This window comes from Python bivittatus, unplaced genomic scaffold, assembly GCF_059951505.1.
Source record: "Python bivittatus isolate LINGU-HERP-01145 unplaced genomic scaffold, Pbiv_v1 ctg000020_np1212, whole genome shotgun sequence".
NCBI lineage: Eukaryota > Metazoa > Chordata > Lepidosauria > Squamata > Pythonidae > Python > Python bivittatus.
In genome coordinates this window covers 96,833,187-96,855,320 of record NW_028277030.1, presented here as the reverse complement: position 1 = coordinate 96,855,320, position 22,134 = coordinate 96,833,187, and the positions used below count along the sequence as shown (strand labels likewise).

Genomic DNA, 22,134 nt, shown 5'->3' with positions numbered 1-22,134 from the left:
AATTGCCTTGCCTTGATTCTCTTAGGTATAAGAGGAGAGATAAGGAAACTCTGTCAGGTTTTCAAATTTGGTTATAATTTTATAATAACCCTAACCCTAACCCTGTATTAGTAAAGTTCCAATTATCCTTGCAGAGTATGTATCTTGCCCTGGCCTACCTCAAAAGGTTGACCTAATCTGAGAAAATAACCATTTCCTAATCCTTGGAGCAATGCAACTCTGCTGAACACATTTTCAACCTGAGTAAGTTCAACCTATTTTGAGGAAGTTGATTTAAACACAGTTAATTTTAATGTCTCTTCAATGACAAATTGCAACATGAAGATTATGTAACCATGTTGTTGCCAGAAGCAAACAATACTGACTATAAAAAGACATTTCAGCTATATAGTTACAAGCAGATACATGGGCTTACCTGAGAGAACATCAGATAAATCAATTTCATCTGACTGAACGCCAATGCTGCTATTATATATATTCTTACAAGAAGAACCACTCATTTCCAAATCAAAGAGCACTGGATCAAAAGGTGAACTATATAATCCATACCTGAAAAACAAAGTAATGCAGGATATTAGGTGATGTGAAGAAATGTAAATTTGATTCATGGGATAAAATCAACAGTATGTATATCTATAAGTATTTGAATAAACTATACTGCTGAATATTTTCCATGAAGTACAGTATATTCAGTATATTGCTAATTAAAAGCAATGCAAACATAAAACAACATGCCTAACATTACTTATTTCAAGCACAAAGGATAAGTACTAAAAAGTGTACATTTAAAAAGTTCACCACATGGGGTAGACTGGTCCAAATGCAGCAGCACAAATAATTAGGGGTGTTCCTTGGTAAGCTCATGTAACCCCTATACTATGCAAGCTACAGTACATTAGTTACTAGTGAGCTTTTGGGTACAATCAAAGATGTTGGTGGTCATATATAAAGCCTTTGGCACAAGATCTGGTTATTTGCAGGACTGCCTCTTTCCAATTATCTCTGCCTGTCCTGTAAGACCTGACAGGGCAGGCATGCTTCAGCTACTGTCTATTAGACAATGTCAAAGCTAGGAGATATGCCTTCCATGTCATTGCACCTGCCCTTTGAAACAGCATTCCCTTCCAAGGCCTATATGGCCCCAGGCCTATCCTTTAAGAAAGCCTTAAATAGCTGGCTTGTGACACAGCACTGGGCCAGGACATTATGTGATTCTGCCACTTGTGACTCTTCTGCTTAATTGTTGTGTTTTTCCCCCTAGCGCTGTTGTTTTATTACCGTTCTTAACTGACTGATATTGTTTCATTTTAACTCTTCGTAAGCACCCACAATCATTGGCAAGTGGGCAGCCTTAGCAATTGAATGAATGAATAAAACACGATACTTTTTTCTTCCTATTACCTAGTTTGAAGTAGTGCTTCCATGGGTGTTAATCGGTCCTGTAACTGTCTAGAGACTGCAGTTAGCAGGGAAGCACAAGTAGTACTGCAGCCAGCTAAATCTTCATCCTTTACGTAATTCAGCAAAACAAAATACCAATACACAGAACCTAAAAGGAACACAAATAGATGTTTAGCCTTAAGTTTTCACAAAAGCAATCTTTAACTATATGTTTATGGAAAACTGACAAAATCCATTCAATAAAACATTCTGTTAAGCAATTTTAACAAGCTTTAGTAAGTTTGCATTGATATTTGTTGAGGCAGCTTTCCTAGGTTATGGCAAACAGAAACATATGCTTGGAAGGCAACTGCCTAATAAGTGAAACTCAAAATTAGTATTAAGATAGAACAGAATAGCAGTACTGCAACAGAAAGAGAAACATTAAACAAACAAAACCAGATAACAAGAATCGGAAGAAAGCAAATGTGATTCCAAAAACAAAAATCTTAATCTTACCTCCGGTTGCAGCTGCAGGTAAATAAGATATATTGCCGAGCAAAGCCTTCAGAAGGACTGAGCTAAATCCTTGTTGACTTGGTTCAAATTTCCCATTACTACAAAAATATATAATCAGTTTTATTTTAATAGTTTGTTTTGTTCATTAGCAAATATTTAGAATTTTTTTACATCCATGTGTGTCGCAGCAGAGAAAAGGCTTATCAGTTTGCAATCCAATTTCCATCTGTCTGGGAGTACTAATTTAGTGGAAGTGACTTCCAAGTAGACAGACATAGGATCACACTATAAAATGCGAATTTTCTCTACAAAATATCATATATGTTAATATGTTTTATACCATGTTAACTAGAATATTCAATTAAAAGAAAAATTTAAGTTGAAAAAATAAGTAACATCATTACCTTATGCAAAGAGCTAGAAACCGTGCACATTTATGTGCTATGCTTCGCCCTGCTTCAAAGAAGCACACTCGAACTATATTGAAAAGACACATCCTTGTTTTAGACAACAAGCTCTCATTTGCTTCTTTTGAACTAAAACATTAAAAACAAAAGCAGACTTTATAACTCAATCATTACTTTTGAGAATACTTCCAACAAAGGTAAGAATTTTGTTAAGGATCTCGGTTTTTTTTTACCTCCCTGGTCCATTGGACTGAACTCCTGCTAGCCAACATAAGATATCTAATACAAGACTTTGAGCATGTTCTGTGACAACTCCATCTTCGGCCTTTTTGCAAAGGCTGTTAAGAAGTCTTTCATGAAATTCTGAAAATTGTAACATAGCACACCTCTGAACTCTAGAAAAGAAACAACATACAATAAATAAGTGGGAAGTTAATCACTGAACTGGGAGTAAGCTAATATTACATTACTATTTATTATTGTACTGCTAAAGCTTTTTGAGAAGGAAGAATAGAAACTTAGGGTTTCTCTCTAATGTGGCTTTAAAGAATGCTGAAACTGCTTTACCTCTCAGGTTTGAAATTCAAAACTGGTCTTTTTAAACAACCTGTTAAGAGCATCCCTGATTAGATAACTTGAAGATGGCTATTGCCATAAGGTTTGTCATCTCCTGCATACTTCAACAGGCAAAAGAAACTAGGGTAGAAGAACTTAAGTGTGTTCTTTCTGTTATTATTCCACAAACGCTTAACTTTCTGAAAGGCTTTTTTTTCATCAATCCATTCTATTATAGAGCAAGCAAGTTTAGTCTAGTGGTTGAGGTGCTGGACTAGGAGCAGGACACCATGATTTCTGGTCCTGCCTTAGGCATAAAAGCCAACTGGATGACTTTGGGCCAGTCACTCTGTCTCAGCTGTAGAAAGAAGGCAATGGCAAACCATTTCCAAAAATGTTGCCTAGAAAACTGCATGGACTTGTCAGTATAGTTGTCAAAAGTCAAATCTGACTTGAGGGGGAAAAAAGGTGTTGTTCTAATATAGATTTGCCATATAATTTTAATGAGTTAAAGCTTTATTTTTATATTCAATTATAGTTGGACTGCCATTATCTTATACATTATTGAGATATAATGTATAATAATAATAATAATAATAATAATAATAATAATAATAATAATAATATGCATTAACCCTCCATTCTCTTTGAATGTATGTTTAAAATGTATTTACGAAATATACTCACTGATAACCAACTAACCTTTCCTTTGAAATAGATGTTTTTTTAAATCTTCTAATAGTTACAGAAACTTCTTGCAGCAAATCACATCCTCGTAGGTTGTCAGATTTCCGTGAGGAAGTGCTGGTTTCTGCTTTATTAGAAGACTTATCCTATTTAAAAAAAAACAAGAGCACACTCATTTATTTGAGAAGTCATACTCTGCATGGATACAAGTATTTTTCATTTTCCCAGATTAGGAAATTTACTTAAAATTATTATCAACTAATAAACCAAATCACATTCTTCTCAGAATTTAAAAATTCTGTTTTATGCAAAAATAATTTGAAGCATTATTGCACAAAGTTTTATTATGTTTCTCAATATGTAAGCACCTTACAATGTTCTTAACAATGCAAGTGTGAAGACAGAACCATAAAAAAAACAAAGGAATTCAGAGAGAGAGAGAGAGAGAGGGAGGGAGGGAGGGAGGGAGGGGGAGAGGGAGATCTATTTAATATGTAGCTTATTTTATCAGCTACATAAAGGGAGGTGGTTAGAAAACAATACAGCAACATTAGCAGAAGCTGTCTCATGTCCTCCATTAAACTGCCACTATCCCACCAATGTTAGGTCTGGATACCATTTTAACTTGGTTCAGCAGTTAAGCATATCACATTCTGAAAAATAATGACAATATTCACATATCATACTAAATCCATGTTAGAGTGTTATGAACAGGCTGCAGTGGGCCCTTAAATCGCATGTGTCTCCTATCCTCTTCCTGAAAAGCCAGGAATATTTAGTTTGAAAATTTCTATTTTACATTAGACTAAACTAAAATTATCATGTGGAGCAGGTTATTACTGTGGTTAGTTTTGATTATGGTTAACTGAAAAGCCAGCTTCCGTAACCATTAATCGAACTGGCTTGTTTGAAAGTAGCCATTACACTTAAGCAAAAGTAGAAGTAAAACTTTCTCTTTCCTCCCCACAACACTGCCCAAGGATCAGGGCAACTTGCTTCTGCCATTCATTTTGGAAAGTGCTAAGAAAATGAAAGGGGAAGAACAAGGAAAGCAAACACAAGTTTGGCAAGGGTGTGAGAACAGAAGTTTGGCCTCCTCCTCCTTCCAATGCAGGCTGCCACGCAACCAGAGCAAGCAAATGGGGAAGGAACAGGGAAGATTTTGCATGCTAGCTTGGCTGGGTACTTGGCAAGGAAGGCTCCATGCAACATGGACAGGAGGAGGATGACCTGCAAATTGTGTGCAATGTTTGTCTTCCTGCCTGAAGACCCAAACTACACACGCTGCTTGTTTCTGAGAACATAAAGAGACTTGAGGAGAGAGTTCTAACTATATTTTCCTTTTGTAGGGTGAAATAACACAGCCAGAAATAACCTTTTGGACACTACAAGGCTGTAATGTAAAGGAACTGGGAGCCTATACAACTGCTTCATCAGTCTTTCCAGTTGAGGGTTATGGGACAAGAAGAGAGGGGGAAAAAAAGGATCCTGGAAGTCAGTAACTGGCTATGCAGATGGTGTGGCTGAGAAGGATTTGGATTCTACATAATGGCCTATGGTTCCTTCATGAAGAACTTCAAATTCTGTGAAGTGTTTGGCAGGAGCCCTGAGAGTTTCCTTAGGATGGCTTAAACCAGAATAAAAGGGGAAGGGGGGCAAAAACTCAGAACCAAACATGCAGGAAAGGACTGGGACCAGGAAAGTAGAATACAAGGGTGAAACAGGAAGCCAGACTGGGTTTTCAAGCTTCCACAGGAAACTACAACACAGAGGCCAGTAGGTGATCCCACTCAAAATCTCAGATTCTCCTAAACACAGAGAATAAGAAATAAAAAATAAAAGAACCTGGCATCCTAACTTAGGAAGGTAAATGCGATGTGATGGGCATCACAGAAACTTGGTGGGATGATTCTTATGATTGGCACACAACACTAGAATGCTATCATTTATTCAAAAGGAACAGACCCAACAGAAAGGATGAGAATGTTGGGCCTATAGTTAAGCAAATATATACTTGCTCAGAAATCTAGGAATTGGAGAATGGAAACCCCACTGAAAATATTTGCGCAAGAATAGAGAGAGAGAAAAAAATGGCAGGGAGTTTAATTACAGACCACCTGGGATGGTAGAAGATATAGATGAAGCCTTTCTGTATCAGATGACCAGTCCTTCAAAGAATCCCCACCTTGATTTTATTTAGATGAACCCTTAACAGCTCATTTAAATAAAACTGTCTCTTTTCCCAGGCCTTGTACAGTGGGCCTCTTGTGAGCTGTCTGATTTGTGAGATGGTGGTTGTTTTTCTTCTGATGTTCTTTTTGCATTGTATGGCATATTTTAAATTTTGTATATCATATTCCACCCAGAGTTGTAATGACACTGGGTGCCTGGATCCTTTTGTCAACCTTAAGTGAAATTTGAGCCATCACTATTAGGCAAATGCTAAAAGGACAAATTCTATTTTGGAGTGCACTAACAGGAGCAGAGAGTTCCAGTCATGGGAAGTAACTATCCCACTTTACTCTACCTTAGTGAGACCCCACCTGGAACCCTACATCCAGTTCTGGACATAACAGTTCAAAAAGGATGGTGACAAATTGGAGCAAATTCAGAGGATTATCAACATGGTGAAGGACCTGGAATCCAAGCCTTATGAGGCACGGTTATAGGATCTGGCATGTTTAGCATCCAGAAAATGTGACTGAGGGGAGATATGATAGGGTTAGGGTTAGGGTCAAACATTTGAGGGATTGTCACATGGGAGAGGGACTGGACATATTCTTTACTGCCCTACAGGACAGGCTAGGAGCCAATGGTCTAAAACTACAGGAAAGCAAGTTCAGGATGAACATCTAGAAGAACTTCCTGACTATATGACCAGAAATAGAATAAGTTCTCCTTTGCTAGAGATCTTCAGATAGAGGCTGGATGGTATTTGTCAGCAGTATCTGGTGGATCTTGCACTGAGCAGGGACTTGAATTAAATGACTTCCATGGTATCTTCTAATTCCAAGATTCTTTGATTCTATGAACATTTGGTTTTGCTGATGGATATTTCACCAGAATTGTAAGTTTCACACACAATTATTTTACACCTAGTAATATTAATCTTATATTAATTTTATATCTACATTGCAATTACACACCTGACACTTCAATCCTAACAAGATGGCCTTAGGCAACTGACTAAAGCAATATTATTTTGACCATTCTTTGTCTATATAGCATTTAAATACCTTGCCTGCTGCAACTTTTGCTAAAAGTGATGCAAGTGAATGGCCCTTGCTATTTTGAGGTTTCAGAGATGGTATCCTTAAAACAGGCCAGATTCCTCCACAGCAGATTTCTTCTGCTACTCTGTCGTTCACTGCTTTCACATGAATTAAAAATGAACGGTATTTGCCACCTGCCATGCCTAGAATAAGACAAGCAGACATAAGGAACATAAATTGATTCTTTAAGAGTCATTACACATGCATAAAGTAGAAAAAACAATCAGCCAACTTTTTACCAAAGAATATTTAAATATTGAATGTCAAGCATCAACTCTAAATATCAGGTCTATATCTAATCATTTTTTTAAAATTTTAATCACATTTTAGATTTTGCTCCCCAAAATATTCTGGCAAGAGTGTCACCTTTTACAAGCTTTGGACTTGTGAGTGTCAACATTCCAGCATGTCCTGATAAATCAAGTCCAGTAGCCAACCATACAGGTCCACACAAAATATCTTCTTTATGATCCTCTAAAAAGGGGCATAGCCGGAGGCCTTTAAAAAAAGTATTTAAAAAGTGAAATTACACTGATAATAGCAAACAATTCTTAATAATACATAATTTCTTATAAAATAATTTCTTTAAAATAATAACATTGAAATTAGGACATTATTCAAATGTGTTGCATAGATTGTTATGCTTTGTCAAATTTCTCTTTCAAATCTATCATTTATGAGCCTAATACTTTTAGAAAGTCAGTTCTCTTACATTGAATACAAAATTATTAGTATATTTGTTGTCTCCACTATTAGCATACCAAGTGGCCCCAGATTCAAATTTAATACCTGAATGATTATGTTTTAAGAGCTAGAGATTCAGTTTATTCCAATATTCATTAATTTATTTTAACATCAGGATAAACTAAGATCTCCCTGGAACATTATAATGAGCAAATTGCATTAGCATTTAAAAGAGCTGGAGGGCTTCATCCATTCCCCCTTCTAACTATACATCCAAAGTGCAATTGTTACACCACTGAGTATCAGAAATTCTTCTCCCATCAGTATAATAGGGAAATATAAAGCTACAGGACAATATATGCTGCAAATACTTATTTCTAGAACTTCATTATTGTTGCACTGGCTTCTTGTGATTACACAGCAATTTATCAGGACTAGTATTTCTTTCAGTAGGAGGATACGTTCAAAGAGTTACAGTAATATAAACCTGCCGATGGAATGGAACAAGTTGTCAGAGGAAATCATACTTTAACTATTTATGAAGCAAAAATAGGGAGTAAAACTGGGTGGCACTGGCAATCTGACTACTGAACTCCGTTCCTGAATTGTTTTCAAGGAACCAATAAAACGTTTCTATTCTTTTAATTCTCTGGGCTACAATAATTTCTGCTCATTCTTTCTGGCAAATAGTGAAACTTGGAATTTTTTTATTTACTGAACTGTTTATGGGAGGATTTCTGAAACTCCAGCATTTGGCTACCAACTCTGATTATCAGAATGAATGTATAGGAGTAAGTCTAACAAATTCATTCATATTTGATTTTACTAAACTCAAAGCAGTGATAAGTAGGATCTCAGGGTAGGAGAAGCTAAGTTTATTTATTTATTTATTTATTGATGATTTATACAATTTATATAACCACATCTCACAAGAGTAATTCTAAGTAGTGGATAGAGGGTTAAAACCAAAGAACAATATAATATAACAAATAAAATTAAATGAATGAATGAATGAATGAATAACAAAATAAACATCCAAAATAACAACATAACATACACCTAGGGCCTAAAATTATTCCTTTTTCAAGCAGTAAAGACAAGCACAAGACAGATCCATCAATAAGGCTGGTTTAATCTGTCCCAAATGCCTGAGGCAACATCCAGGTCTTTAATGTCCTATAAAAGGCCAAGAGGGTTGGAGACATCTGGATGCTTGGGGGGATGTGTTCCAGGCACTAAAACAGAGAAGATATGACTTCTAGGTCCCACAAGATGATTTCTCCTAACCAAAGTGACCCGGAGCATACCAACCCTGCCAGATTTGGTAGAGCGAGCAGAAATAAACAGAGACAGGAAGTCCCACAGATAGCCTTGTGTCTTTCAGTTGCACCTGGAAACTTGCTAGGAGCCAGTGCAGCTTGAAGAGCAAAGTGTTACATGGCCATATTGTGGAGTGCCCAAAATTGGCTACGCAGCTGCATCCTGGACCAGTTAGAGAATGGGAAAAGGAGTTCAAGATGGGTGGGAGTTCCTAAGAGAGATATGTAATTCCCATGAAGAAAAATGAGAAACAATAAAATAACTCAATGTAGCTTAGTGAAGATCCATAAATAAAAAAGGGCATAATTTGAAAAGAAAAAAAAGGCCAAGTCACAAAAGAAGGGTACAGACAGGCAGCACAGAACTATAAAGCTAATGTCAGGAAAGCAAAATCTCAAAATGAGCTAAAGGTTAGCAAAGGATGATAAAGAGTAACAAAAAAGGCCTGTTCAAAATAAAAGGGACAGAAAAGAATCGTTATACCAGTTGCTCAGTAAAGAAGGCAAAAAATAAAAGACAGAGATATTCAACTCATATCTGGCTTAGTTTTCTCCAGTAAAAGACTATATGGCACCAATAAATTGTGAAGAGCAGGATGAAAGAACAGGATTTAATCATGAGACTGATAAACATGTTCAGGGAATACCTTTTTACTTTAAATAAGTTTAAATAAGTTAAATCCTAGGTACAAATCCTTGGGAATTGGTGAAGTGCAAGATGACTAGACAAATGCAAACTGCAGACCAGTTAGACATTGACACCTGAGAAGGTTCTAGAGCAGTTCATTAAAAAAATCAATCGGTAAGCACCTTGAAAAGAATGTAGACTAATCTTATCTCATTTTTGAATGGAGTAACTTTCTTTATGACAGTGGAATGCTGTAGATATAATACACTATGACTTCAAAGAAAGCATTAACAAGGTACCCCATGACATTCTGATTAGCAAACTAGTTTGAGTTGGATTACTTTACAATTAATTGGATACATAGCTGCTCAAAAATTGTACTAAAAATGCTCATCAATAATTCCTCATTAATTTGGAGAGAGGTAATAAATGGGGTGGCACAAGGATGAGTCCTGGGTGTTTTATTCTTCAATATTTCTATTTATAATTTTGACAGTAAAGGAAATGATGATCACATTTGATATAATTCAAAATTGGATGAGACAGCTAATACCCTAGACAATGGAAATAAAATTCAAAATAAGTTTAATAGGCTAGTGAAATGGGCTGCAAATAATCTAACAAAAGAAAAAACTCAAACACACAGGTATAGAATGTAAATTACTTGGCTTGGTCATGCTTCTTGCAAAAAAGTTCTTGAAACAATAGCTAATTGTCAACTGAATATGAACTAGCAGTATGGTGTGACTGCAAAGAAGGCAAATGCAATTTTAGGCTGTAATCATGCAAATATAATTGCCAAATTGCAAGAAAGAATTGTTCCACACTATTCTGCTTTTGTTAGAGCCCATCTGAGTACTCTGTATCATTTTGGACACACATCATAAGAAGGATTCCAAGAAATTTTAACAGGTTCAGAGAAGGGCTAGAATAGGGGACTAGAAAGTGAGTTGTATAAAAAGAGATGGAAAGAACTGGGAATATTTCATTTTGAGAAACAATGAGAAAGGGAGGATATAATAACACCTATTTAAATACCTCAAAGCAAGTCACATAGAAGGTCAGGACCTACTAGAGTACAGGACACAGAACAATAGATTTAAGTTACAGGAAGGCAGACTCCAACTGAATATTAAAAGAAACTTACTCAAGCAAGAGCAGTTTAATAGAGAAGTGGCGGGCTAGAGGTTTGACAGCTATCTAATTTGGATTCTACAACAAGCAGAGGTTTGGACTTGATAGCCTAAATAGTCCCTTCTAACTCCAACTATGAGACTAAGAAAGGAAACTACCAATAGAACACAGAAGCAAAAGTTTATCAAGTATTTTACATATCTCATTTCACTAGACTTCCCTCTAAAACGTATAGCTAACCAACTAGCAAACATATATGTGGCAAATCTATTTAAAAGAACACTGTACTTCAACAAAACTCACACTGTGGCTCTTCTACATCCATGTTTTGCATTTCTTCATTCAAATCATCCAGACCTGTTTTTCCATTTCTTTCCATTTCATTATGAGCTGGTGACAGAGGAAAAGTTATCTGTCTATCTACAGCTGCCTCTGGGGAACAAATACACAGATTTTTTTTTTCAGAATTTGTAAATAACTTAATCTCTTTTGAAGCATAGATTTATTACATAGCATATTGTAGATGGATTATAAAAATATTTTAAAAACAGCCATGAACCTTGAAACTATTGGTGCTTGGAATGCACAATCTCTTGGCCTTTGAGTGGTACATCAAGGCCTGCATTCTAACAAGGCCAGGATAAAAATTAAGTTAGATTGAATTAAAATTAAATACCATCAATATGATCACCAATGCTATTATGGTATTGACAGGAGTGTGGACTTGTTGGGGCAATTATTAGCAAAGTATTAAATCTAAGAAATGGGAATTGTCACGTTATAAAAATCTATTCATCTCAAATCTTTAAGTTTCACAACATTCTTGAATGCTTAAATAGCATTAAGACAAACGTGTCTTAGCTGTAAAGTGCTAATAAACATTTAAAAATAGGACTGAAATGAAGTTTCATAACACAAAGAAAAAGTACCAAAATCAAAATTAGCATTTATAGCATTTTCCCCATTCTTAAAACAAGCAAAAATATTTATTCAACAAAGGAGATATTACCTCATCTTGACATGCAGTGCTACCTACCGCTTTCTGAATTGTTTACCATGGAACTGTTCACTCATTATATTTTCTAAGAATATCTACTGAATAAATATAATACAATTTTCCAACTTAGACTGGAGACCCCAACTTGACATTAAATTACAATTTTTTTTCAACAGGAGTTTGATTTTAAACATGCTTTAACAGTTTCAATGCTTTTATTCATTCAACATATTGATAGTTTAGTAATGCTATCTTGAAATATTTAAATATTAAGAATCAAAGCAAACTGTTCACCCGTTCTCTTACCACTGACTTTCCCTAACCCAGGAGCTTTATTTTTCAATAAAGTCACTTGAATCTGTGGTATGTTTGTGATACTTGAATTCAAAACAAATTTGAAATCCACGTGTCCAACCATGCAGGCTTTTGGTAAAACCAGTTCAAAGACATGTTCATCCCAGCTGTTGCTACAAAGAGAGAAGGTAGAGAAAGAAAATAAGTTATTAGGTACATTCAATGAGATAAAGAGCTCCAATTCATTTTTTAATCTGTACAATAAGAAAATATGAATGCTTATAACTTTCCAATGTTTCTATTTTAAAATGATCCCAATTTAAAAAGACTATCTAATTCAATAATTTAAGATATGTTTCATTTTCAAGTTGAAACACTTTTAGGGATATATAGAACATTTTGAACTTGAACTGTTTTGATTAAAAATGCCCCATTTCAAGTGTTAAATAGCATGTTTAACTATAAAATGGTCTGATAATTTTGCAAGCTCTGAAAGAGTATCTTAAACTTGAAACACTTCCAAAATGAGAAGCAACATGTTTAGCACTCAAAACAGGACATTTTGGGTTGAAATGGTTCAAATCTGAAATGTTTGCACACCATTAGGATATTATTCTTTTATATAGTTTTTAGCCCTGTGGGCTACCTCAATATTCTAGATTTAAAACCAATTTGTAGAAACTATCACCCTCCAGTCTTTATATGTAATGCAATACAAGCCTCCTACTAGGGCATTCCATCTCTAACTCGCAATATCAGGAGAGTCAATGTTTAAATAAATGAGGGAATCTTTTGGTAACGTTCTATCACAAATGGTTTACCTATCAGTCTGCAATTTCCAAGTCCGTGTATGCTGAGCTGCATCCCCATGATGCTGCTGGTGCAAGTGCTGTGGATGTCGCCTTTGCTGCTGTTCTTGTTGCACTTCAACCCAGCATGGTGGAACTGTAGCTGAGAACCGTGGTGTCAAAGTTTCAAAACGAGTAAGCTCTACTAAAGATGTCAACGTTTCAAGTGAAAATGGCTGGTCCACCAGAAGATCAACTCCTGTTTTTTAATAAGAAAGTAAAAAGATTAAAAAAAAAATTTAATCACAGAAAAATTAGTAGCTCCCATAAGAAGCTGTAGCATATTTGGGTTTTTTAAATATTTGCCCTTTGGTTCAGCTATACTAAAACTGAGTACACACAAATATTTCATGGCAGCATGTTTTTATGCATGTTATGTTACAGAGCCTCTATCTGGCATTTAGGAATAAAACTGATTAGCCATCTGCTGCTGGGGAAAAACAATCTATGAACATTCTGGTTCAGGTTTCAATATTCGCTTTAGTTTGGAAAACACATTTCTGCAAAAGTAACACAAATAAAACTAGATGAGACTTCTTGCAGTATACAGACACGATATAAATGAAAAAAGAATCATACTGTTTATTACTTTAAAACGTGATGTTTTGTACATAAAATAGTATTGTGTTTCTTCAGTTCAATAATATATCTTTTGAAAATATATACCATGAATGTAAGATCATTTTTCTAACATTAAAGATCTACCTGTAATGCCTGGACTTGAAGGGTTAGATAAAGGCTTTGTGCCTTCTGTTAATTGCTCTGTTACTTTAGCAAGAGATGCATCCACGAGTATATCAGCTTCATCAACATCATCACAAGTTCCTCCAATCTGGAGAAAATGAAGTTCTCCACCTAAAAAAAAGAGTTGAGAATTAAAACGGAAGTCCAAAACAGTTCAAATTAAGCACACACATTTTACCCACAAACTCATTTTGGCAAAATGCTCCAATGGAGTGTATTTTTGGATGACACATGTTTACTTCAAATCAGGTTTTGGGTCTGGTGTTTAGCATAGTAACATCTCCTGATGGGATGATCTTTCTTAAGAAAATAGAGTGTGATTCTTCTGACCCCTCTGGATCTGGTTTTGATAAGCTGTTCTTGGAATACCATTGGCAGCAGTTCTATTGCTACTTGGATTGTCAGTTCTGTTATATGGTGCTCAAGACTTGTTCAGTTCCTTGGGCATTCATTCTTTCAGGTTAGCAATTTTTTTTTTCTCCTATTCTACTTAATATCTATGCAAAATACTAGGAAAGTTATGCAGAGGTACATTCTGAGATATCAACAAGAGATGACACCTAACTCTGCCTCTATTTTCTAATGAGCCACTGGGTATCGTGAAGAAACACATTAAAATGGTAATGGCCTAGATGATGAAAAAATACATAATCCATATGGCAGAGAGGCACTTGCTGCCTATCTAAGTGGAACTCAACTCAATCTTAAAAAGTACCTTAGTTTGGGTGTGCTCTTAGATTCAATATTGCAAGGATGGCTTATAGTAACTTTTGCTAGCTTGGGGTGACAAACTGTGAGCCTATCTTAATAGTGCTTATATGCAGAGCTGACTTGATAAGCTAACAAGAAAATTAAACGAGTTCAGAATAGGACAGCAAGACTGATAACTAGAAAGGATAATCTATATTGATTATAATCTACATTGTATTTTATAATTTACACCAAATTACAGTCTATTTCCAGCCCCAATTCAGCATGCTGATATTACAAACATAATAAAGTCCTAAACAGTTTAGGAATAGATTATTTGAGGGATCATCCTTCTCATATAACATGCCCAGATTCTAAAATCATCTTCAGAGGACCTTCTCTAGGTTTCCATGCCAAATAAGGGAAGATGACAAATACTAGAGAAACAGCCTTTTCAGCACTGATGTCCTGGTCATTTTATCAAATGGTCCAAATAATAGTTCATCTTATGCCAATGCAGTAATATTTCCAGCACCATGTATAAGTCTTATTTTCCTAGCCCTGACTTTAAAAGAAGTTAATTCCTACTTTGATTTTTCACAATATAGTACTATTATACTCTAATGTTGGTTTACTATTTTATTCTGTTTTCTTTTCTGTGCTTATTTTTAACTCTATATACTTGGTAGCTTTACATTTTATTAGAAATCACCCAGTTTGCAGTGACATGCTATATAAGCATTATGTTTAATTTAATACTTTCAAGAAATTGAAATGTACACAATAGGCATGTTGATGACTGTTAGCTTAGCTTATGAATCTTTAAGAAGTAGAGATATCGTGGCAGGTAGAGCTTTCAAACACTATTAGCTATGATAGTATGACAGGTAAATGGAAATTCAAAATTCAGATTAGTATGGACGAATAAAAGATGATGAACGCTATTTTCTTTGATGCTGAAAGAATATATTTGGTCAGAGGTTTCAAGTGAACAGACCTTGCTATTATCTACTTAAATACGTTTTTCATTAATATCTGCTCAGCATCAATAAAAGGAGAATAAGAGTTCTTTAAATTCTGGAGGCTGAGATAAAAAAATATTTTTGTCATATTCAGTATCCCTGACTTACCCAATAGTAAAGTACCTATAAAGATAGACTTATTAACTGTACATGTCAACTCAATTAATATATATTCTGCATGGCATGCTTGAAATGTCTTATCTGTTTCCCAGTGATCTATATGGCATATGGTATTCAAAGTAGCATTCCATAGATTGATTCCATGACATTGATACTAATATTCAATGCTGTCCTAATCTTTTTCTTGGTGCATTTCACAGAGAAGTGTGAAAGGAAAACATATAATTCCAATATGTACTCCACCATGTATACTAGTCATTCCTATCTTCCTTTTAAAAATGTAGTGGAAACAATTATATAAATCCCATTTAACAAATTCTGTTCAAAGCTGATGATTTAGCTGCTTCCTAATACTTAAAAAATCCTTAATCTTTCTAGGAATGCAAGACTGCCATTTTTGTATAGTCAAACTCATCCTTTCTGCAGACCTTTAAAATATTCATAATTTGTAGCATTTAATTATATACATTCACAATTATTGATAAACAATTAAAACATGTTTTAAGAATACTAGGATTGATTTTGAATATGAACTTTTAATCCAAAGTCAACCCAGTAGTTATTATTACTATTGATTTGCAAGAATTTGATACTGAACTAGATCATGTCCTAAACTACCAGTCCATTGAGCAGGTTAAAATCTTTATAAATATCTAGGGATAGTTTTTCAAGCCTCAGGAAATAGAAATGCCCATCTGGACTATGTAACCCGTAACGCACAGAGAGGTCTGCCTTAGCCATCCAAACCTATTACTTTTCCAGAGGAGTGCAGTTTATTCCCGCTCCAATTAAGTTGTTTGCAGCTAAAGCTCGAGCACAATTGTTATATGGGGCCCAATTAGGACCATACAACAACATGATTACCTTGGAAAGAGTTCAAACAAAATTTCTAAGAAATATCTTCCAGGTACCCAGCTGTGTTCCAAATGCAGTACTCCGACAGGAAGCAAGAGTCAGCACACTTGAAACCAATCTTTGGATTAACATCTTTACCTACTAGCTAAAATTACACCATAACCCCAGTGGACTGACCCATCTAATACTGGCAGATAACTTTGAGACGATCTGGAAAACAGCTATCCAAAAGAAACTGAGTCTCTATGGGTTTTCCAACGATGCCATTTTGGCTTTAGAGTTTGATCAAGCCAGGTCACTATTAAGGCAAAGGATCTTAGATATAGAAGGCCAAGCAGAAACTGCTGTCTTTACCCATAATATAATCGCAAATAACCAAATTCTAGTGAATAAACCAGTCTCATACTTGTACCACATTACAGTTCCAAAATTCAGGAGAGCTTTATCCTTAGCCCAATTTAACGCTCTCCCTACAGCTGTTCTAGAAGGAAGATACAGGAAAATCCCTTATGATATTCGATACTGCCCCTGTGGTACGGGTGCCATTGAAACCACATTTCATGTTCTCTTGTATTGTCAGTTTTATAGGGACATTCGTTTTCAGCTGATTACCCCTCTTTTATTTGTATTATTTGTTAAATAATCAAGATAAATCCATTTCTTTAAAAGTTGCAAAATTTTGCTACATAAAGTGTAAGCTTCACCCGCAAATGGTTGCTAATAGTTATTGATGAAAGGGGTAATATTGTTGTCTGTTTTATTGTATGTATTTTTATTGGTCAATGACTGAAATAAATATGATGTTGTCCTAAACTAAGAAGAGTTTTGAATACGAAAGATATTAGCATGTATGTACTGTGTGAGCACACATATTTACCCATGTGGTGGCAGAACTCTTCCCTCATAACATATCATGCAAAAATCATATTCCTCTTTTAGGAGATGGCTTTTTAAATAATGCAAAGAAGAGGATTGTTTTAAAGCCTGCATTCACATAAGTAATTTGGATATAGCACACTATTTTGAAATAAACCAAGTGATTAACTGAACTTTCCCATTAAAATGAGGCTTGGTTTTACTTCAGAGTTATCTTTTTTTATTGAGAGACCCCCTGAGATTTTTTCTGGCTGAAGAAAGTAGTAAATATTATCTTTACCACTGCTATGGAATTCTGGCTCCATTAGATTTCCATATTAACCAATTAATCATACCCATGATGTGATCATTTCAAATGTTTTTACTTCTGAGACATTTAAATTAGCACTGAAGGACCTTAAGATCTCTAAACACAATAGCAGCTCTAATAAAGTAAGCATGAACAGCCTAAATAGAAGTTTAAGACATTTCTGAAGACAAATATATTAATTCTTAATTTAAAGTTTGTCTGCATACATGTCAATTTGCCTGATCTTTCTGCTAAGCTGACAAGGAGAACAGAATTATTTCATTAATACATTCTATATTCAATCAGAACTTGAGTCAAAATTAAGATCAGCAAGTGCTATCTGCTTCCTCTTGAGTTCTACGGCTTACCAGAAAAAACTGCCAAATGTCTAGAATTAAGTTTATAGAAACTAAAATAAGAATAAAAATTTTTAAAAATCACAAAGCTTGTATGTAAGAACATTTGATGAAACATGCCCAAGATTGTCCTGCACAATTTCTTATTTCAGTACACTTATATCAAAACCAGCATAGCAACCTTTTTGGGCAATGGATACAGTTGAAATGTAGAGAATATATTGTGGGCACTCTCACAAAATGACTACTATGTTGGGCTTACAACAGACTTGTAATTAAGTCCTCAGACTTTAGGAGCTGGCAAAATGTTTTAGTTACCTTCCATGACTTAGACCATATTTGGCCCACTCCAATGTAAAGTCTTCCTTTATTCCCCACAACCCATATAACTCCTACAGATGGGTTTCCTAGATGGGATTCCACACCTCCCACCCCAGGGACCACAATCCTTTCACTGTACCCAGGGACAAATAAACTTGTGGCAAAGGAATCCCCCTCCCCTTTGCAGGATTTGATTTAATGAAGGGGCCAGACCCGTGGCTTCAGTTTGCAGCACATTCACATGAGCCCTGTCTCTATTAATATCTTGATCAACATTTCGTGGGGACAGAACCACTGACAGAACCTAGAAAATAGGCACTGGCTCCATGGCTTCCAGGACTGGCACCTTGCGGGAAGGATGACAGGACTAAAAGACAAGCAGCAGCTAAGCTGCAACCATGCCTCTGTGTGGTAAGGATGAAGAAAGAGAAGTAGAGCTGTTCATCCTCAGTGGTACTTCAAAAAAGAGGCAGTAAACCAAGCCCCCTTTCTCACAACTCTGGTGGCTTACAATTCCCTTTTAGGGTGGGAATTCCCTTTCAGACTAACAAAATATGTAGGCTAATTGCTTTGTTGCTGGGGCACAATTCTTAGTTGCCAATCAGGACCAGGTGACTGCTAATTACATACCTGGCTTCCATATTCATCAAAGAGCTGTCATAGTGGGCATTACTGATTTCCTAATAATCCCAATAGGGCTTGTAAATAAAGATGATGCCTAGAAGGAACAATAAGTATCTCACACTTCATCCTAAAGGATCACACTGTAACTTCCAGCACAACTAACCCCTAAAGGTAATTAAACATAATTATAAATGAGGATGATGCTATCTGTTCAATCATATCTGATTCTCTACAATTCTACAGACCATCTCTCTCCACATTTTCCAATCTTGTATGGTTTCTTTTAGTTGTTTTTTACAAGCATAAGTGCCTTTTCTGATGAGTCTGATCGCATGACACGGACGAAACAAGGAAGGCGGAATTTTGTGATTTTGCCCTCCAGCAATATGTCTGGTTTTATATGCTCCAGTACTTGCTCGTTTGCCACCTTTGCTGGCCAAAGAATGCACAGGAGCCTTCTCCAACACCACAGCTCGAACGAGTAGATTTTCTTCTTGTCTAGTTTTTTCATGGTACAACTTTCATGACTATAGGTAGGTATTGGGAAACACAATAATGCAGACTAATCTGCATTTAGTTGCCAGGCTGAAGTCCTTGCTTTTCCATGCTCACTTCATGCTCATCATTGCTGTGCAACCCAGTGCGATTCAACATCTTATTTCTGGACTGCATTCACTGCTTTGATCAATCTGCAATCCTAGGAAAGTGAATTCTTGCACACATTCAATCTCTTGACCATCAATTGTTATTCTACTGTCATTTCCATTTCTCTCAGTGGTCATGAGCTTGGTCTTTTTGATGGTCAGGAAGAGGCCAAATTTCTCGCTTTTAAAAAAAATTCTTTTGATCAGATGTTTCAGGCCTTCTTTGGTTTCTGAGAGTTGTGTCGTCAGCATATTGGAGATTATTGATGTTCCTTCCACCAATCTTTACTCCAATTTTTGATTCTTCAAGTTCCAGCTTCCTCATGATCACTTTGGCACACAGGATGAGTAAGAAAGGTGAAAGAATGCAACCTTTCCATTCTCCTTTCTCTGTCTTCAACCAACCAGTGCCTCCATATGCTGTTCACAAAGTGGCTTCCTGGTTTGTATACAGCAACTGCACCAACTTGACCAGATGTGTTGGCATCCCTAGGTCTTCTACAGCTCTCCACAGCTTATCATGATCGACACAATCAAAGGCTTTCTTGTAGTCAATAAAGCAGGTGTAGTTGTTCTTTTGATATTCTTGAGATTTTCCATGATCCGGTGTAGATTTGCAATATGATCATGAGTGCCATGACCCTTCTGAAGCCAGCTTGAACATCTGGTAATTCCTTTTCGATGGTTGGCGCGAGACATTGTTGTATGATTTTAAGGAAAATCTTGCTAGCGTGAGGGTTGAGGGTAATTGTGCAGTAATTGGAGCAATCCTTGGAGTCACCCTTGGCAATAGAATGAACACTGATAATTTCCAGTCCTGTGACTATGTATTAGTTTCCCAAATTTTCTGGCACAAGGCTGTGATGGTTATGGGTGGTACAGACCTCAGCAATTCTGTGGGGATGGTATCAACACCTGGGGCCTTGTTGTTGGCAACTGGCTCATTGCCCACATGACTTCCTGCAGGATGGCTGATTCTATTTCTGCTACCCTTTCCTCATTATCCTGAGAAGGCTGGGCCTCTTTGCGGCTGGCATACAGCTCTTCTGTATATTCTTGCCATGTGTTGTTAACACCTTATTGGTCAGACAGTTCTTTCCCTTGCTTGTTTTTGGTTATGCTTTTATGAGCAGTAAATGGTGTTGGAATCCTTTTGACTTATGCATTCCTGATGTGCCCCTTCATGAAGTCCTCTTCAAGCTGTTTGCAATGCTGGTCCCAGTAAACTTTGTTGTCTTTCCTTGCTGCTCTTTGGAAATCCGCATTCAATCTCCTTGTTTCCTCCTGTTTGCCTGCTTTGGCTGCTTTTCTTTGCTCAGCTATTCTGATGGTTTCATCTGAGAGCCACTTGCACTTTTTCTCTGGCTTCTTGTATGGTATGTGCAACTGCTGTTTCAATGATGGTCAATTCAATTTCCTGCCACAGTTCATCAGGCAACTTCTCAGCAGTGTCTGGCAGTTCAAACCTATTTTTCACCTCAATTACATACATAGAAGGGATTTTGGTGATGTCAAACTTCTTTGGTGGTGCTGTCTTTTTGATGTTGCATAATTTGGCTCTGATCTTAGCCACCAACAATTCATGATCTGAACCGCAATTGGCACCCAGATACATCCTGACAGTGAGGACTGGACCATCGATGGTTGCAAAGTCGATGGTCTGATTTTGTAGCAGTTTATTTGGTGAGGTCCAAGTGTATAAACAACACTTGTGTTGTTTGAAGCAGGTACAGCATTCATGCTTCAAAAACAATTTTCATGGCAAAACTGAACCAAACGATTGCCTGCATCATTCCTCTCCCCAAATCCAAAGCTGCCAGTGATGCCTGCTTCTGCTTGGCTTGGCAAAGATTCGGATGGTCATAATTGCAATCATTAACCTTTGAGAAGCTTTCCACTGCTTGGGTGAGTTTCTTGCTTGTAATAAATGCCACTCCATTCATTTTCCTGGTATCATGTCCCGAGTAATATACAGTGAATTCCTCAGACTGGAGATAGTCATTGTCTATCCAGTGTAGCTCACTGACACCAAGGAGATCGATTTTCAACCTGGTCATCTCCCATTTCATCATTCCTGTTTAAAATCTGTTTAAATGGAAGATAGTAAATATAGGGTCCAGATGGTTGTACTTCCTTATATCCTATCCTGGGAAATGCATAAAAACTCATTTTGAAATTTAGGGAAGTTACAGAAGCATTTTTGAAATGGTGAAATATCAGAACCACTGAACACATCTGAAAAAAACACAGCTGAATTTTTTGGGGAGAGAAAGATAACGCACCTTCCCCATTTGCCAGCCTCCTCCTAACTTCCTGCCACTTTTCTACAATCTGAAAGATCTAGAGATTATTAAATAAGCAGAGAAGCTGAGTGTCATAAATTCTGGCTTCTACACCAAGGCAATTCTATGGTCACTGGACTTTGTAGAAATTGAGCATTTTAAGAAACAGCAGTGGTGACAGGTCCCCCCCCCAATCTTCCTGGGCCTTGGGGGGGTGCATGGCCTATTATATATCCATGCCTATCCTAAACTATGATTATAGAAACTTGTCTGTTGAAATATCAGAACTGAGTCATAATTCATAACATGGAAAATATGAATGCATGCATATTTGTGATATATTAGATGTTACAAGCATTATATGACAAACACATTATATGTAACATTTTGGCTTTATATATTTGATGGCAAAATGGAAAATCTGGGACTTTCAGCAAGATGGTGATCTGCTAAGGCATAGTTTACTCTCTCTCCCTCCCGTCAGCTGCAAAAATAAAGCTGATAGAATGAGTTTGAAAGAGTTAGTAAGCTGAAAAATTAAGCTTTTGTCACTCTGAGTATTTTGGGAAGATTAAAAATGGCTCATA

The 22,134-nt window shown here is 36.3% G+C and overlaps 1 protein-coding gene across 10 annotated transcripts in view; it reads right to left on the bottom strand.

Annotated features, from left to right (window-relative positions):
* The window catches only part of BIRC6 (baculoviral IAP repeat containing 6), a 174,231-nt gene that overhangs the window by 118,298 nt on the left and 33,799 nt on the right, over window positions 1–22,134 (bottom strand). For 7 of the 10 annotated variants that reach the window (XM_088144753.1, XM_088144745.1, XM_088144772.1 and 4 more), the window contains exons 11-22: window positions 13,430–13,579; window positions 12,698–12,923; window positions 11,889–12,049; window positions 10,889–11,017; window positions 7,187–7,318; window positions 6,785–6,963; window positions 3,549–3,694; window positions 2,540–2,701; window positions 2,304–2,435; window positions 1,900–1,997; window positions 1,402–1,549; window positions 416–549 (exon numbers count right to left, since the gene is read on the bottom strand). In XM_088144753.1, coding sequence (XP_088000879.1) covers window positions 416–549; window positions 1,402–1,549; window positions 1,900–1,997; window positions 2,304–2,435; window positions 2,540–2,701; window positions 3,549–3,694; window positions 6,785–6,963; window positions 7,187–7,318; window positions 10,889–11,017; window positions 11,889–12,049; window positions 12,698–12,923; window positions 13,430–13,579 — 1,797 coding nt within the window. The remainder of the gene's footprint in view (window positions 1–415; window positions 550–1,401; window positions 1,550–1,899; window positions 1,998–2,303; window positions 2,436–2,539; window positions 2,702–3,548; window positions 3,695–6,784; window positions 6,964–7,186; window positions 7,319–10,888; window positions 11,018–11,888; window positions 12,050–12,697; window positions 12,924–13,429; window positions 13,580–22,134) is intronic. The other 3 variants (XM_088144763.1, XM_088144777.1, XM_088144784.1) reach the window with 1 other exon arrangement.